This window comes from Anser anser, assembly GCF_964211835.1.
Source record: "Anser anser genome assembly, chromosome: 2".
In the NCBI taxonomy this organism is placed as follows: domain Eukaryota; kingdom Metazoa; phylum Chordata; class Aves; order Anseriformes; family Anatidae; genus Anser; species Anser anser.
In genome coordinates, this window is record NC_139721.1 from 160,409,633 (window position 1) to 160,427,667 (window position 18,035).

Here is an 18,035-nt window from a genome sequence, read left to right on the forward strand (position 1 = left end):
CTTGTCCCTGTCCCTGTCCGGTCCCCATCGCTGTGCCCATCCCATCCCTGTCCCCGTCCCGTCCTTGTCCCCCTCCCGTCCCTATCCCATCGCATTCCTGTCCCTGTCTCTGTCCTGTCCCTGTCCTGTCCCCATCCCGTCTCTGTCCCCATCTCCATCCCCGTCCCGTCCCGTCCCCGTCCCCATCTTGTCCCTGTCCTGTCCCCATTCCTGTCCCTATCCCACCCCGGTCCCTCTCCCTGTCCCCGTCCCTATCCCATCGCATCCCTGTCCCTGTCCTGTCCTCCCCCGTCCCTGTCCTGTCCTCCCCCAACCCTGTCCCTGTCCCTGTCCCCGTCCCCGTCCCGTCCCGTCCCTCCCCGTCCTTCCCCTCTCCGCCCGCCTCCCGGAGGAGGGGGAGGACGGACCTCAGGGCGTGCCCACCCCTCCCCTTCCCCTCCCCTCCCCTTGACCCCTCCCCTCCCCTTAGCCCCTCCCCACACCCCACGGCCCCTCCCCTCGCCGGCCGGGCGCTATAAGAGGCGGCGCGGGGCGGCCGGGGCGCAGCGGGCGCGGCGGGGGAACGAGATGAGCAGCGCCGGCGCCGCTGCAAGATGCTGGATGGACACGTCCTGCTGGGATGGCTCTCCTCTTGCGCGCTCCTAGGGCTGCTCGCCTGCGCCCCGCGGCCCTCCGCCGCCTACTTCGGGTAGGTGCCGGCTTCTCCGCTTTTTTCCCTTTTTTTTTTTAAAGTTTTTTTTTTTTTTTGAAAAATGAGGTTCTGCACCTTGCTCGCCCCGAGGAGGGGATGCTGTGCATGCCTGCTGTCTTCTCTCGCTGGAAGGTGCTGGGCATCCCCTGCTGACAGCCGGCACCCGCTCCGTGCTGTCCCGGGGCCGGACCCCCCCTATCCCACCACCGGCTCGCAGGGAAGGGTTTGGGTCCGCCCTGCCCCGATCGGACGGGTGGCCGTGCCCTGCACGGAGGGTACCGGGATCTTTTCTAGGGGTGCTGCCAGCACGGGGCACCCCAAATCCTCTCTTTCCCCCTACTTTGCGCACAGGTGCTGTCAGCATCCCCCCAGCGGGGTTATTTCCCATAGCAGGAGGTGCATCCCGCTGTCCTCAGCCTGAGCAGGGCTTGCACCCCAAAAAGCCGAGGGTCCCCCCGTCCCCTCCCGGGGCTGCCCCGCATCCTGGTGCCCCCGGCGCTCACCTGAGCGCTGCGCAGCGGTCGGCAGGGGGCGGCACCGGCCCGCGCCCGCTCCGCACCCCGCAGGTGGATCCGAGCCCCCTGTCCCGGCCGGGGGCTGAGCCCCACGAACTCCCCCCGGCCCCCTTAAACCCACCCCATAATCGTAGCCCCTTTACAAAACCCTCTCCTGCACGGAGGCTCCGCTGATTTTTCTTCTCCTATTGTCCCCGCCTTGATTTTTTTTGGGGGGGGGGTTGCGTTTTGTTGTCGGGAAGACTCTACCCAAATAATGAGGTCGGGGCCAGGGTTTGAGCACCTGGCTCAGCTGGAGGAGCGGTGGTTCTCGCTTCGGTTTGGGATGGTGTGCTGTGGCCGCTGGTAGGAGCCACTGGACTGGCCCCGAGGAAGCTGGAGCAGAGTTGAGGTTTCCCCCCCTCTTTCCAGTAAAACAAATCCTGGTGTCGAGGCTTGTCCATTGCTTGTGGTCTGGCAAAGTTCTCCGAGCAGTGCTACTTACATCTTCTCTTTCCAACTTGAGAGCTGTTTAACTTCCTGCTGCTGGGGCTGCTTTAGTGAGGAAACCGCCTGTCCTGTGTGTGCAGGTTTGGGGGAAAAATATTCCTTTTCTCCTGCTTCAGTGCACGGTGAGGTCTGCACTGAGCCAGGGAGCTCGTGTATCTGCTGAAGACCACCGGCACCGAGCAGTTGTAGTGTGCCTGGGGGACTGTTGGGGCTTGTAAGGAGCTTGGCTGTAACCTTGCTGTTAATCCGTGCGGCGCTGGTATCTGCGGTGCAGCAGGTAACTCCTCCTGCTCGCTGGCTTATGGGATTTTGCTCCTGGCCTCATGGGGCTGGTGTAGACTTAAATTCAGGGTGAAGGCGTTGAGCCGAGGGCAGTGTGCTGATGGTTTGGTGTCCCGACCGTCCCTGGGGTTATTCCCTGTGCACCAGGACAGCTGCTGTTTCTGATTTGAGGCTCCCTCCCTGGCGAGAAGAAGGGAGAGGAGATGCTGCCAGATGTGCGCCCACTCAGATGCGCTCTCCAGCGCTCCGAGGCTGCTGCGGTACGGGGAGAAGCTTGCTTATGCAAAGCATCCTGCTCACCCCTTAGCAGCATCTGTTGCTAATCTCCTCTTTGTTCTTCCTAGGGGCCCGCATCGGAGCCTGCACTTGCTGGGCTGCTGGGGATGGGGGGAATAGTCAGTACAGAGGTCCTTGGTCCCCACTGATCCCTCTGATGTGTGATCCCACGAGGGTGTGGGAGAGGTGAGCCCTGCTTGCTGCTGGCTTCCTTACCCCTGATAAAGGAGCCTGCTCTTCCTGGAAGTCTCACCAGGAAAAACCTGTGTGTTCCTGCACAGCTCCTGATGCTTCAAGTGCCCTGTGATGTCTGGCATTAGTCCTTCTTGCTACCCTGCTTATAGAAAGGTAGATGTGTGCCTGGAGGATCTGCCCTAGGTGTTATTTGGTTGTGAATCTTTCATCCCCAAAAAATGGGATTCATCACCCCTTGCTTTGGGACTGAGCTGAAATGCCAAGGTGGGCTCAGCTAATGCGACACCTTGTCTAGGCAGGGGAAGGGATGCTCCTTCCTGCTCCAAGGTGCCATCAGAGTCACCGTGACACCCTTTGGTGGCCTGCTAGAGCCTCTGCTCCAGGTGCTGACATCCCTGCTGGAGCAGAGCTGCTGCATAAAGCAGATGTCGTGCTGCAGCTTCGCTGCCCCCTTCTGCAGGCTGCTGGGGGATAGGGACAGCTGTGGGTGATCCCTTCCCCCCCAACCCCAATGTCTTATTTCAGGGAAAGAATTTGGTGTCTCCAAATGTGTGGCCTGCCAGGGAATTAGTGCGGGGGGGGGGGGGGGGGGGGGGGGGGGACAGAAATGGGGCACGGTTACATGATAACGAGATTGTGTCAGCATGTAGTTATGTCTGTGCCTGCCCTGTGGGGCGGGGGTGATGCTGGGCTGGGGAGGCCACAGCTGGAGGCTGCTGCCTTCTCCATCCCCAGGCTGCCTAGTTAGGACATGGGCTGAAGGTGACAGGGAGGGACGGGCTTGTCCCTTGCTTGGGGTTATGCTGGCAGCCTCAGAGCTGCTCGCTGGGTGTTGCTGACCTCCTCCCTGGTGCAGGAGGGGAGAAGCTGCCAGCTTGACCTGACCCAGCAAAGGCAGGGGCTGAAGGGATGCTGGTGCTTTCCCCAGTGAGCAGGGCTGAGTCCCTTACAGACCTACAGGATCAGAAGGGACTTGTTGGTCCTAGTCACAGAAAGCAGCTGAAGGAGGCTGGCCTTGGGGATGTGGTGATGGAGCATCTCCTGAGCCCTGTCTGATGGGACTTGCTGGTGTTATGGAGGGGACAGCGTGCTTGTGACACTGCCCAGGAGCTGGTGGCTTGTGGCAGGCTCAACGTTACCCATTGGGATGCCTGCTGGTGAGGGTGCATGTTAGGATAGGGATATGTGTGGGAGATGTGACCCCAGAAGGGGACGCATTGCCCTGTGACAAGCCTGGTGAGATGCACAGGCTGTGCCCCAAGCCAGCCTGCTTGTAAGTTCGGCCCTCTCCTCTGCAGCTGGGCTGTCTTAAAACTAATTTTCACTGTATTAGTGCTGGCTGATGGGGGATTGCTTGGAGCAGCCCCAGGCTGCTGGGATCCCTGAGAAGGCATTGCATTTCACTTGCCTCCCCTTCCTGCTTCTCTTGTGCCTTGCAGCCTTGGGTGTGGGCACCTCCCTTTCTGCCCACAAAATTGGGGGTGGTGGAAATGCCACAGCAGCATCTGGGAGCTGCATTGGGCCCTGCAGTACTGGGCTTTGGAGGTGGCAGATGACAAGATCAGCTGTGCTGGGGTGACAGGCAGGCTGATTAACTCCAGCCCTGCGGTGCCCTAGGATGGAGAACTGGCCCGCAGGAGCTTGCTGCTTTCCTGAGCCGCCTGCTCTGCGGCTCTGAGATCGCATCGTGTCAGGGCCATAAATCAAAACCCCTCTGTTTCTTTCTGGGCGTTCTGATTTACGGCCTGACTCCGTTTTGATACACCCCTAACTTTTTGCTGAGGGAAGTGTTGCTCTCTGCAGCTCAGCGTTTGCTCTGCTCTCCTCCCTCTGCAGAAGGAGCTGAGCAGCTCTGCCCCCTCTGCAAACACTTGTCAAGACAGTAGTAATGTTACAAGTGGCTCATGCTCACATAGTGTTTATATTGACAGATTGCAATGTTCTTCGTAAATGAAACTGATCCGTACCCTGCACGCAGGCAACAGGAACCCTGAAATGCTTGCGTGGGGGAGAGGGAGGGAGGGGAGCATAGCTTGCCCTAATTTACCAACACGCTGCTACTGAGAGCGGGTGCTGAATTGCATGGTGGGGTTCTTGGTGCAGGAAGTGCAGAATGGTTTTGCTGCCCATGGCAGGTGCAGGATAGATGCCCGAGCTACACTTTGGGCGCTGCTGGGGTGGACACTTGATGTGCCGTGTATTCTGGGGGATTTTTGGCAAAACAATGAAGAAAATTGCTGTGAACACTGGACTAGAATGGATGTCTGGGTGCTGGTGACCACCCACATGGGGTGGGCTTCTCGGGAGGGTCTGAGTTAACAAGAGCTTCTAGATGGGGTTGCTACAAGTGCTTGAACGTCCCCTCCAATAAAGGCAAACCCCATGGGTGCTGGCCCTTTGCTGGCCAGCTACTGCAGCCTGTGGATGTGCTAGGTGCTCACCCAGCTGCTGCACATCCAGGCTCTCTGTACCTGTCACTTGATGGTGGTGTGGGGCCATGCACCCGCCTGGTGGCTCCCACCCGCTGCCTGTGAACTCGCCGCAGCCAGGCCGCCCCGGGTTTGCTTTCCAGACACGCTGGCCGTCCCCGGCGTGTGTGTGAGATGGAGCAGCTGGTTCTTGGCACAACCCAAAAACAAAACCTGGGCTCGGGTGGTGAGGGAGGAATGCAGCGCACAGTTGAGCGCAGCTGGAGCGCCGGGAGGCGGCTCTGCCATCCTGCACTGCCGCCAGGAGCTTCTCTGCCTTTCCCCCAGATGGTGAGGCTGGGGTTTAAGGTGCTGGATTTCTGGGTTTGCTTGGAATAGAAAGGGTGGGCCTGGCTGCTTTCCCTGCTCCTTTTCAGCTGGGTGAGTTGTCACATAGAGGCTCTGCCTGCCTTGATGGGCTGCTCTCCTTCACTTAGCCTCTCTGTGCCAGCTGAAAGCAGCATTTAACCCCCGTTCCTTTGCAAACGGGAGCCCCCTGTCCAGATGAAGCACTTGCTTTGTAGGTACTTGAAGGTGGAATTGATGAAGTGCCCTAAGGATGATGACAAACCTGGGAATATTGGAGAAGTAGCTCTGAGAGTGCATATGAGGTCCCCCAGACCTGCATCGTCAGGCTGGGGGGTGCCTGGCGGTTCTATCCATCTGTAGCGTGGTGCTGGAGCAGAGCTTCATTCAGACAGGTTTATGCCTTGGACTCATGCCCTGGGTTGACCATGTTGCTTGAGACATGAGGACAGTTGCCTTGTGCCTCAGTTTCCCTTAGCTGCAAGGTCAGCAGCTAAACCAAGCTGGTTAATGGGGAGTGCTGTGCATACCCTATGTCCAAATACTGTCCCCTTTTTGGGATGGACACCAACACTACAGATGACTCCTGGGGGAGAGGGTGGCTCGTTAGGAGACCATTAAGTGAATACTTGGCAAAGCAGGAGGCAGCCAGTGACTTCCTTTAATGTGACTAGTGATGCAGAACCGGAGACCAGAGATCTATAGGACTCTGGTCTCCTGGTGAAAGGCTTGGTCAATGATTAACTTGCTTTCTTGGAAGCTGCTAACAACAATAAAAGGGAGTCCAGCCCCACAACCCCAACACAAAAAGCCCATGAGTGTTTAATTATTAAAGGCCTTGTGCTTTATCGAAGGGTAATGAGAACTGCCTTAAGGCTTATTCAGTGGTGGGTAATTGAATTAGGCTGTGGGATTTTAAGGGGGGGAGGGTTGAGAGGAAGGTCTAGGAGGCTGCATGGAGAATCCAATGTGATGCTCCTTGGTCTGAATCTTTCCAGCTGGACTGGGTTTTGTCAGTTTGCTTTCTTTTTGTCTGCTTAATGCTCTCTGCTGGTGGTGTAGTTGCTTCTTGGAGATGTTCCTGCCCCAGGGATGCTCCCTTCCTCTCGTTTAAGTGGATGCTGACAGTGTTTTCATTCCTGGTGTCTTCCTTTGGTGAAATGCTGATATTTAATGATTCCTTGAGATTTTCTAGTGGGAGAGCCAAGCCAGAAGATGCTCAACTAAACCGTCTGTACTCGTGGAGCAGTCTGAGAGGCAGTACAGAACTAGAGGGCATCCCCTGTGTTTCCAGTGCACAAGGTGGCTTCTGCTGCAGAGCTGCATGGGGATGGCGGGGCCTAGGAAGCTCAGAAGAGTTGAGGACATCCATCTGTGCTGTCTTCCACTTATGTCCCTGTTCATGCCTCTTAATTCAAGAGAGGGATTTGGGTTGGAAGGAAGATTTGCAGTTTTTTTTGAGGTGGTTGAGCTTTCCTGTTAGAATATTCCTATGAGGGGGAAGCATCTTGAACACTGACTCTTGGGTCAGGTTACTGCAGGTGTAAAGACTTCTACTGCCAGAAGCTCCACATAGATCCTCAGCTCCAGTTACATGGAGCAGTGACATCTTCAGCATGTGGCTGAATCTCTGGCCACTTGGTCTGTGGTACTGATGGACAAGTCCATCCCAAATTTTGGTATTTAAGCAGAGGCGGCTTAAAGCATTAAAACTGTTTTGCTCTGCTGTATATGAAAACTCTGATTTTTGCCTAACCACGCAGCTACAGCTGTGTCCTGCAGACAGTACTCCTGGGTGGGATGGCACTTTATATACTAAAGCATATGTTAAGCCTCATCCCAAGCTCCCTGACCCTCCAGGTAGGAACCTGCCAGGTTCCCAGTGTTTTCCTGAGGGGGTGTGGTGTTGAAGCGATCCCAAAAGTTTAGCATACCTGGCTCTCTGGACTGCAACCACACGGAGCCCCTGGCTTCCCTCCATAAGGAAGCAGCCTCACTCCGTGCAGACAGAAAAGCTCTCTAGTGGCTTGTGGCGTGTTAATGCAGCTGGTTTCTCAGTCTGAGCAGCCCTCAGCCACCAGGACCGGGGGAACACTGTCCCTCCTGCAGGATGTGGTTGCATGAGACTGCTGCAGGTCCTGGAGCAGCACACCAGGCAGGGCACGTGTTCCTGAAAGACTGGACCCAGAGCTGGGAGTAGGAGTTAGAAGTTATGATGCTGGATGGAAAGGGTTAACCCTTTTGGAACTAGATGTCAAAAATCCTGTTCCCCCCCCCCCCCCCCCCCCCCCCCGTTTGACTGTGCTTTTTAAGGTTCCCTCAGATCATGGCTGTAAGTGCTAATGAGCCTTATCTCTCGAGATACGGTCATAAAATACACTTATGAAGTTTATCAGCTCAGTAAGCTTTACATTTTATTGTAATGTGTGTTTGCAGTGTGCTAAGTGGAACAGGGAGTATTTTGTGACTACATGGATAAACACAGCAGGTATGGGATTTGCTTTAGCTGATAGAGTTCTTTGCAACAGCTACGGGGGGAAAAATATCAGAATAGATTTTTCTATTTCCAGTGGATCAAACAGCTCCCGTATGTGCCCTGTGGTCCTCCAGTCTGCTTGTGACCTGAAATCCTCCTCCTGCAAGGTGGGGGGAATATTTTGCTGGTTCAGTTGCTGAAGGGCTTCTTTTGGGGGAAGGGGAAATGGCAGGTTAAAAAAACTTGAACTCTTCCTTTGGAAAGAACATGGAGCAGAACAGCGCTCCTATACACCCGCTGCAGAACATGCAAACTCAACAGTATCTGACATTAATGCTGAGTCTGTGCTGGCTTGGAAGGTAACATGGAGTGTGCAGTTCATGTTGATGGGATGTCATGAAGTATGGGAGTTGGCAGGGATTTTATGAGCAGATTCATTTGGCCTAGCTCATTAAAACAGCATTAATTGGATAGCCAGACGCTTATAGAGCTTGGGGAAAAAACTAGCTTGCTCTAACTTCTGCATTTGCCTTGCACTAGGTGGACGTGTTTCACAACAGCAGCAAAAGTTTCCTTTCTTGGAAAAACTGTTCAGAGTGCTACAGAGACTGAAGGAGCACAACTGGCCATTTAATGTGCGTGGTAGGAGGTAGCTGCTTGTGCTCTGGAGCAACAAGTGACTTTGTCTGGAGGTGAATAATGAAGTACTGAGATGCACAGAGGCATAGCTGAGCTTAAAAACATGTTGACTGGCTGTCCCCTGGCTATGGAAATACTGGGAGGCATGGGCAGAAATTTAGCCAAGGCCTTGGTCTGCTGTTGGGAAACCCCTGTGGGACCAAATTGTAGAGCAGCCTCCCAAAGCAAGCTAGGGTCTAGCAGCCTCTGGATTCAAGACCAAATCCTTGTGGAGGAGGTCAGCTTAGGAGTAAAAGAATGAGCTTCTGTTTCCTCTTGGTCTACTTTCAGTTTTCTTTCATCCTTATAGTCCAACAAAATTAAGCTTGAGATACAAGGGTGTGTCCTGAGTGACCTCTGGGTGGTGTATTCATGTGTAACATAGTTAGGTGGGACAGGTTGAGGTGAAATATTTTGGCGTACAGAGCTTGTGGCTTGACACTTTTATTTTGTATCTTAAGCCCTTCAACATGTCCAAAAGGAGCTGGCCACAACGCCTCTCCAAAAGCATCTGCACTGCCAGGTGGGCACTGATAGAGGTGGGCTCTTCCACAGCTTCAGTAAAACCTATTCTAACCTCCAGTCAGAGCAAGTTATTACCCTTTATATTCCACCTCCAAGTGCTCTATTTCTGTTCCCTGCTGCCACCACTCAGCTGTAGGTGCCAGCTTCCCCAGCCCTGGATGTGGGTATGAGCTGGTGCTGCTGACCTCTCTGTGGGCTCAGCTGTGGGATCACCAAGGGCTTGTGTTAGAGTGCCCACTTCCAGGCTCTGACATCCGTGGCCTGGCAGGTTGCTCTCATGACACTGTTTGACGCAACCTTTGTAGGCTCCCTACCTTGTTACTGGACAGGGATGGTGCAGATCTGCCTGCAGCTAATTCCCAGTGTAGATCTTGCTCTGTGAACCCCTGCTGAGCTGAGTGTGTTGACTGGCTGTCAATGCTATGGTGAGCTCAGACCTTTAGATATCATCACTGTAATGTTTTCTCTCTACAGGTTGATTTTTTTGTCTTGATCTTGTTGCAATAAAACAAAACCGGGGGCACAGCAACACTTTCTAGAGTTTGCAGGTGAAGACTGTAGGTGGAGCTGGTTCTGCTGTGCAGGTGGACCTGTTGCAGAGGATTTCTTGTGGAGCTTTCCAGCTCTGTCTTCATGGATTACTGTTGGCAAACACTTTGGTCTGAACTCTGAAGCTGCCAAGTGTTCAATCTTCTGGATGCTCAAATAGTGCTCCTGGGCTGTGCCTTGGGCTGAGCTTAGAGGGGCTGTATTTTAGCCTGGTCACCAACATGAGCGCATCGCTTTGGATCTGTGCTAATACTTCTGGCAGGGTGTGTTTTTGGGGATCAGTGCTCTGCCCAGCCCTCCCACTGAAACTCCCCAATACCTGCAGGAGGTCTGCTGCATCCTTTCCCTGGTGACTTTCAGGTCAAATCCTGCTTTCAATGGAATCAGGAGACACTGAAATTGAAGGACAGTGGGAAGCACCAGTCCTGCCTCTTATGGACCTGAGTCTCTTCCAGGACAGTACCTTTCAGTGCTGGGGAGCTTGTCGTGTTATGGCATTTAGGATGAGGATCCAACCTTTTGCACTAGCTCCATTGGTGTTGGTTTTGGGGACCTCTCCCACAGCAGTTGGCTTCAGCTGGGCTTGTCCAGCTCAGCTCAGCTTGCAGGCTGCTGTGAGCCCTACAGTGCCACAGCTCCTGGGGGCTGCCCATCTCCTCTGACCAGAAACCCTACCCTGGAGCCCAAACCCCTCTGGGGACAGTTCACTACAACTGATACTTTATTTAACAGAACTGGCTTGTTTTGCTTAATCTTGACAAAATTCTTTCCTAGCCCTAATCCTCTTCCAGTGTAAGGTGAGATCCTGAAATACCTGGCAAACTAATAGCACAGCTCATTCTGCATCTCTGGGCCTCTCTGTAATCAAAAGTGGGAGGGGGGGGGCAGGGATGTTTTCAGCCCCTGCCAAAGATAAATCTCCTGCTGGGAGCTAGCAGGGAGCTATTTCCCAGTCTGTGGTTAGCAAGCTGATCTGACAGGCCAGAGGTGAAACAGCCACTTGAGCTGAATTACAGGGTCTAACCAAAGATCCAACACTTCGTTTGGCTCATTAGTCCACTGTGTTGCATCCCTGGTGACTATTTCTATCTTCTGGCTTGTCCCATGTTGACTCTGGAAAATCCAGAGGCTTAGCATGAGTTTGAAGAGAAGACTAAAGAGCTGCTCTCAGGAGAGAGAAAACTGGACGAAACGAGGCTTTGAGCAGTCCCTGCTGTCAGTGTTACATGCCTGTTCCTCCTGTTTTTCCCATTTGAAGCCAAAACCTCCATGCTGGCTTCTGTAGCTGTTGCAATGTGTTTATAGACAGATGTGTCTGCAAGATGCAGGACTGACATTGCTCCAAAGAGCTGGCATCTGGAGGGGAGTGGGACCATATATAACCTTGCGTTTGTTTCCTGAGCTTGCAGAGGGATCGGCAGTTGTGCAGAAACAAATCTCACTTGAGGTACTGGGGATGCCTTCAAATTAATTGCATTTTGGCTCTGGGGAGCTTGTGATGGGTTGGGTTCCCTCTGTGCTGTCCCAGAGGCTGCCTCCCAGATGTACCGGGGAAGAGAAGGGCATCTTTGTTCAGCACCACATCCCCTGCAGCACTCACTTGAGCTGCTGCAAGTTTTATGGAAAGCCTGAGCTGGTGCTGGGAGAGGGGAGCTTAAAGGCTTGGCCTTCTCTGACCCATCTGAATTTGAGACTGCCACAGGCTTGATGGCCTCATGCAGTGACACTGGCATTGTTTTACCATGTCCCTGCCCAGCTGGCAGGGGCTGGGCTCTCTACCTTGCAGACCAGGCTGTAGGCAGGGGAGCACCTCATGGTGGGGAGCTGGGTGCTGACCCCATCTGCTTGCAGGGACTGATGGCTCCTGTGGTGGGTGCCATACGAGGCTGGTGAGCTGCTCTCCATGATGCTAAGCTTTGCCTGCTGTTGGACAGCTCAGCAGCACAGGGGCAGAGGTGGGGAGCAGAGGGACTGCCACAGCTATCTGCGTGGGTTTGGGCATAAGCCTCAGGGTGCCTCAGTTTGTAAAACAGAGCTGTTACTGGGGGAGCAGGCTGTGAGCAGAGTCAGGGACTCAGTTCACATCTGTTGGGTGGCTGGGATTTTCTCAGGAGCCTTCTGATGGGATAGGAGTTACTGCTACTCTTGCAGCAGTAAAGAGGGTGCCAGGACAAATGTTGGGGGTGGATGCACTGATTGCTTGATCTCTAAAATGCCCAGTCAGCAGGAATCCCTGGCTTCACCCGGCAAGGTCTGCTGGTGAAGCTAGCCCTGTAGTTGAGGCTTTACTTTAGGGGTGCAGTGTTGCACCGCTATCCTCCTCCAGAGCCCTGCTGGGAAAGCACGGCTGGATTTTCAGTGCAGCTGCTGCTGTTGCATAAAGCACTGGCCATGTATTGCTCTCACTACTGTCAGCTGCCTGAGCGCCTCTGTTTATGTATCTAAAGCTTGAAGGCTGGACAAGGAAGAAATCTGACCAGTGCAATGGAAACCTTCAATTCCCTGCAGTCCCAGGAGGAGACGAGTAGCTTCAGGCTGGGGCTAGGAATGAACTCCATTTGTACACTGCCTCGTCTCTCCAGGAGGAGCAGCCAGGAAAAATATCAACAGTTCCATTAAAAAGTCTGCTGGTTTGCTAAAGTAGTGAAATAAACATACCTGGAGGCATAACAGCCTGAACCACACAGGAAACATTAACTAGAACGAACACACGCAGGCTTGCTCCCTCTCCCCCTGTATATGTACCAGATAAAAACACTCTGCGTCCATGGTAATGTGGAAATCAAACAGCAGCTGGGGGGATTATTCTTAGCTGGGGAAGAACGGGCTGGGATCAAACAGGGCTTTCCTAGAAAGGCAAAACCTGTGCAGAGCCTGCTCTGTGCTGCTGCCAGCTTGGTCTGGGGGGGACCTCCTGTAGGAACTGGGGTGAGCTGGGGATGTCAGTCCTCTCCTTGATTTGTTGCCCTTTCTTAGGGTCCCCTTTCCTAGTTCTGTGGGAACTGTGTGGGGCCGGACTGGTTTTGCTCCAACCAGTTGAAAATCTGGGGTGGGAACTGGTGGGAAGTGTTTAGCACCTGGGAACACAGGAGTGGGGTGGATGTGATAGTACCAAATTAGAAATTAATGGGTTAATGCAGGGTGGAGATGGGGCCCTTCAGTCCTTCCCTAAAGCATCTCTGAGGCAGGGAGAGGGCAGACAAGTGAATGTCTTGGTGGCGTTCAAGTATGGTCTGAATGAGAGATGGTGCCAATGCTTTTTGGAGCAGTGACCCCGGTCCCTTAGCTGCCCATAAAAACAGCAACCCCTTGGCCATAGCCAGTGTATATGGCACGTAGAGAAAATACATGTGGAAAATGCCTTCGCTTGCAACCAGATGGCACCTGTCAAGCACAAGTAGACATTTCTATTACAGTAGTCTTATTTGAGTGTCTTGGACCACTCCCAGCTTTGCAAAGCAAAATATCCCTGCTCTAGCTGTCCTCCCAAAGCAGCCCCGGAGGCAGATTGATGTGATCCTTGCATGCTAGAGACAGTCCCTGTGCTCCCGGGCCTCATCTGCACAGCCACTTAGCACAACTAATCTGAGCTGACTTTTGAAGTGGATTAGTTCAATTACTCTTAACTAGCCCTGGTGGAAACACTCTCCTTGGGGATTAAAGAGCCTTAATTCACTTTAACATACTTGATTTCAGTGCAAATTGGGCTAAACTGAATTAAGAGCACTTTAGAGCCCTGTGTGAAGGCAGTCCTTCAAATTGATGTGGTTTAACCAACCCACTTTGCATTCCTGTGCTCAATTCATTCCTGTTAGCATTGCTGGAGTGTCTCCTTACAGATGGCTAATATAAGCAGCCTCTCAGATATAAAGCTGCAAACACGTTACCAGGCTAATGTGTGAACCAGCTCCTGTGCAGAGCTGCATCTGATGATTCAGTGCTCAAAAGTGGCTGGCCAGAGTGTTTTAGAGGTGTTTGCTGTCCTTTTCCTCTGTATTTCTTACTCTGCATTTTCTTTTCCAGATTTTTCTTTTTTTTCTTTTAACTGAACTCTTTGCTTTTTCACTTAAAGTCAGGACAGTGAGTCACACACTAGTTTTTCTCTGCTGTCCTTAACCCCCTGGATAAAATGACAATATTTCACTAATAGCACATTTCCAGTTGAAGATGAGCTGTGCTTGTAAAAGAGCTTGGCCTCTGTTTCCCTGAAGCTTGGCTGAAAAACTGTCTTTATGCCTGTGATGCACTAAGCAAGATAATTCTTGCTTTGGAGAGAGCTGGGCAGGACAGGGAATTTCTCGTGGGTTTTACACATCAGGTGACGTGTGCTGGGAAGAAGAGGGGAATCCTACTAGTAGCAAGTGGGGAGAAGATTCCTGAACAGGGGGGAAAAATGTCATAATTTTTTCCTGTATTCTGACACTAAATGTCTTGGCTCTGTTTTCCTAAGGGAGAGGGATGCTGCAGCCCCCCTGCAGCTGAAGCTTTCCATCCGTCTAGTCCATGACCCCATTTAATACCAACCTGACCCCCCTCAGGCTTCACTTGGGACCGTGGTTTTGCTGCTCTGCACCCAAATTTATCCACTGCTGAGTGGGTCCCAGCAGGCTGGGGTGGAATGGTTATGTGGCACAGCTTTGCCACCCTTCACAGGGAAGGGAGAAGGAAGGATTAAACCCCATGACTGCACCGAGCATCAGCACTGCTCCTGGTCCTGCTTCTTCAGCCTGCCAGGGTGAAAGTTTATTTTGCTAATCACCCTGAGTAATGTCTCTCCCCTGTTTGTGATATTTCAACTCCTCTACTTAGTTCACCATCATTTAAGAAATAGGTGAGCAGTTTGGGTGGTCATAGGAGCAGCTGGGCAGCTATGTGGGCTTTTTTTTTGGCGGGGGGGAAGGGGGAGGGGGTTGGGGGTAGGGTGGGGAACAAACCTGGGGGTTTCTTTAGCTTGTTTTTTTGTTCATGCTCTCCTGAAGAGTCCCCCTGGTGTGCCCTGCACACTGCACAGGAGATGAGTGCATACAAGTGGGGCATGGATGCTGCTGCCCTGCTGTGAGCCTGCTCTGTCTTGCGAGGCAGCGGCAGCGAACCTGTTCCAAAATCCCTCAAAGGACCTGCTATGCAGCTCTGCAAGGCCTGCGTCTCACTTACAGCCTTGGAGAAGCATGCATGAAGCTGCCAACTTCCCTTCTAACCAGGCAGTTGGAGGTGTTCTGGGCCTGTTGAGTTTTATTTGGGAGAGCGGAGGTGGAAGGATGCAGCAGGCCACCATGGCTTGATTGTAAAATGGGTCTGGAAAGGCCCCTATGTGGAAGCATCTGAATGATCCCTGGCAGACACTTTTCCACACCAACCTTTCAAATGCTCAATGAAAGGTGCTCCGCAGTGAAACCAGCCACTTTCATTGGTGCTTCACCTCCCAGCAATTCAGGCTTTTCTCTAATTGATGGCAGTTTCTCTGGCTGAACCATAAGCTGATTATTTTCATGCTGTTGAGGAACCGCTCCTTCCCTCCCTTGTAGCAGCATGTGTGTTGCTGAACACCATTGCTGTGGGGCTCCTCAGTCCTCTGCCTCCTTCATGCATGGTCATGAGATGGGTACAAATGATGACAACGTGGATATTTACTGATATAATCAGGTGTTAAACTTGATTTCTCTGGGTAAGTTTCCTGTAGCAGTAAAGTAAATCTGGTCCTCTGTCTTGCTGGGTTTTGGTGACCAGCTCCAATGAAGTCAGCACCACAAAGTGTTGATGTTTTTTTTTGAGGCCATTAACCTCATTTAGCATCTTGAGATTTTTCTGGAGGCTATTGCTGTGGGCAGTACTGAAAAGAATTACTACTGGGCAGCCGTCGCCTTTTGTGTGAGCAGCAAATTTTTTAACTTCGCTCCTGAGAAAAGGCCAAGGCCTTGCTGAATGGAGATGCTAATTTTTACTTCGGGATGACACGGCCTTCCAGCCTTATGATCCACGAAGAGGCACATCAATACATCCTGCCACGCTGTGCCATGTGCAAAACCTCCTCTCCTAGGGATGTCAGGCCAGGCTGGGGGGATCTTTCTGAGGTAGCTCTTTGAAGGCTTCTCTGATGAAGCCATGCTTTTAAGTAGGCTTTTCAGCAGAAGGCAACAAATAGGGTTGCAGGTGCTGGGAGAAATGGTATCACATTAGACAAGAGGCCGGATCCCCTGAGGCACTGGTGTCTCTCTTTGCAGTAAGTTAGAGATGAAGATCTTCACTGGCTAATTAGTCTCGGGCCTCTATCTCAGGGGCATCACCCTTATGCAGAGTCTGCAGCCAAAAGGCCTCGGACTCCAGTGGCTGAAGGCAGCTGGCCTTTAATTGAGTTTGTAACCACCATCTAAATGAGGGAGGTTAATGAGCTGCTTTTGTGAAGTGGGAGCTGATCACATCAAAGAACAGCCCCATATCGTGGCTTTCCTCCCCTCGGGGCCTGCCAAGCTGGTGGTGGGGAGCTCCAGGGCTGCTCTTGTGTTGAGGAGTGCTGGAAACCTAAATGTGAGACCCTCGGAGATTTGTGAGTGGCATTTTGGCCCCAAGTTAAGTGATTCTGCTTGAGATGCAACCTCCATTGCGTATTGCTACCACCACTGGGCAAATGTCAAAGGAGCTGCTGGAACTGGCCCTTAAAATGGGTTTTCAGTAGGCAGAAAAAATCTGGCAAGGCCTGAACTGAAGTCTCCCTACTATCAGTCTGTAGTCTGAGGGATACTTCTCTGTCATATTTGTGGGGTCTGCGGGGTTTCCATGATTTGGTTGCAGGCTGTGGGAATGGACCATTTCTTTATACTGCAACTTGTCCAAAGGTTTGGAAGGTAACTGCTGTAGAAAATGCCCAACTCTAGAAATGAGCTAAGTGGTGTCAGAACTAGGAGCAGTGCTCAAGTGAGTTGTTGGTAAGAGGGTTTTGTGGCTTTTTGTGGTTTCATGTTGTTAAGTACGAGCCTCAGAAATTGAGTTCTTGCTGTGATCAAGTGAGGAGGAGGTGAAGGAGTGGATGAAGGAGCTGAACGACAGATCCAAATCTAATGTAGCATCCAGACTGCTGCCAGGTTCTGGCGGGTTCTGGCGCTGGCTACAGGGACTGGTTTATAGGATACCGGAAAGACAATTATTTGTAGACTAAGCTGACTAAGCTCTAGTCCAGTTAGATGATGAGGGCAGCATCTTCTTGAGTACTTATAAATGTATGCTTAGCAGAAAGATGGTTCTCTCTAAAAATCCCTGAATATTGCTGTCACTTGTTGTGGGATTTTTGTACGTCCTACTTAATGGATTTGGACTGAAACACCTCCTGATCTCTTGCTGCCCTGTTTTCAGTAGCCTCTGGATGCCCTGAGGGCTGTTGCATTTAGATGCTGGTATAATTTTGTAAGGATTTGTCCTTTCTAATGGTTTCTTTCCCATCTCGCTTTTTAAAGCTGTTCTAATTCCAAATTGCCCTAATTATGATATGCAAATTTTACAAGGAAAACTGCAGCCAATGTATTTTAAGATTCTTATGGGCCAGCAGCCCCCTGCTTAACTTGATAAATTTGGACAGCTTTTCTCACTAAGGAAAATAAAAAGCCTTCCAAATCAGAAAATTACGTAAGCAAATCTGATGAGCGTGCTCTAAAATTAAACCTGCCTTGCAAGCTCTGGGGCCTTCAGTGTGAAACCAACAAAGACTAATCTGGGGAGGCTGTAAAGCCTTGTCTGGGGTAAGTCTAATGATGTCCTGAAATTCTCCCCCTCCATTGATCCTATCTGATGTAACCAGATGTGTAGGAACCTAAAACGGATGGGGACCTTCTTTGTCCTGTGACCACCTCCCCAGAACTGTAATTTGGTGACATTAGGTGTTTAGCCCAAAACTTAACAGAGGTGCTGGCTAACTCGTTCCTTGCCCTCATGCACCTCCTGCTGTGCAGTGTCCTGCTCCGATGAGTGACTTTGAGTGCAGTTGTAGGTTGGGGTGGTTTTGGCTGTGGTGGAGCAAAGCAGCATCTCACCTGTGATGCCTTGTATGAGCTTCCTATGCCTGGAGTTTGCAGGCTGTTATATGCACTCTGCAAATGATAATTATTTTAAGATGAAGTTGGCAAATGGTGTTAGAGGGGTTTTACTTGTCTTCTTGCCATAAACCGATATCCTCCCACCACTTCCCACATCTCTGTGTGTAAGGATCCCTCTTGTACTGCTGTCTTCACCCTCCCTCTTGCTGTATTTTCTTTTCTCCTTTTTGCGGTTTCATAAAGCATCCTGTCAGCATTATCCTCCAGGGATTTGAGTGTCTCCCCATGGGCATTCTGGTGCCAAATTCCCTTCCAGCTTGGAGTGGGAGAAGGGGAGACCTTTGTCTCTGTGTGCGGTTGCTAGCACAGTATCTCCAGCCACAGCAGTAGCTATTTGACCTCCTCCTTAGAGTTTGTGCTGAGATAGCATTGAGCTTTTGATAGGCTGGGGTGATCTCAGGGGGTTCATGGCACTTCTGGCTGAAGCCAGATATAAACACCTGGAAAGTTTTAGCAGGGAGCAACCCTCACGTTATGCTTAGTTCTCGTTATGCCCAATAG

General features: G+C 51.9%; 1 protein-coding gene across 1 annotated transcript in view; it reads left to right on the top strand.

The window, feature by feature from the left end:
* The first annotated feature begins 529 nt into the window (after positions 1 to 529).
* The window catches only part of WNT9A (Wnt family member 9A), a 58,497-nt gene continuing 40,991 nt past the window's right edge, over positions 530 to 18,035 (top strand). The window contains exon 1 of the mRNA XM_083822074.1: positions 530 to 688. Within this exon, the coding sequence (XP_083678200.1) occupies positions 594 to 688 (95 nt within the window). The 5' untranslated portion in view covers positions 530 to 593. The remainder of the gene's footprint in view (positions 689 to 18,035) is intronic.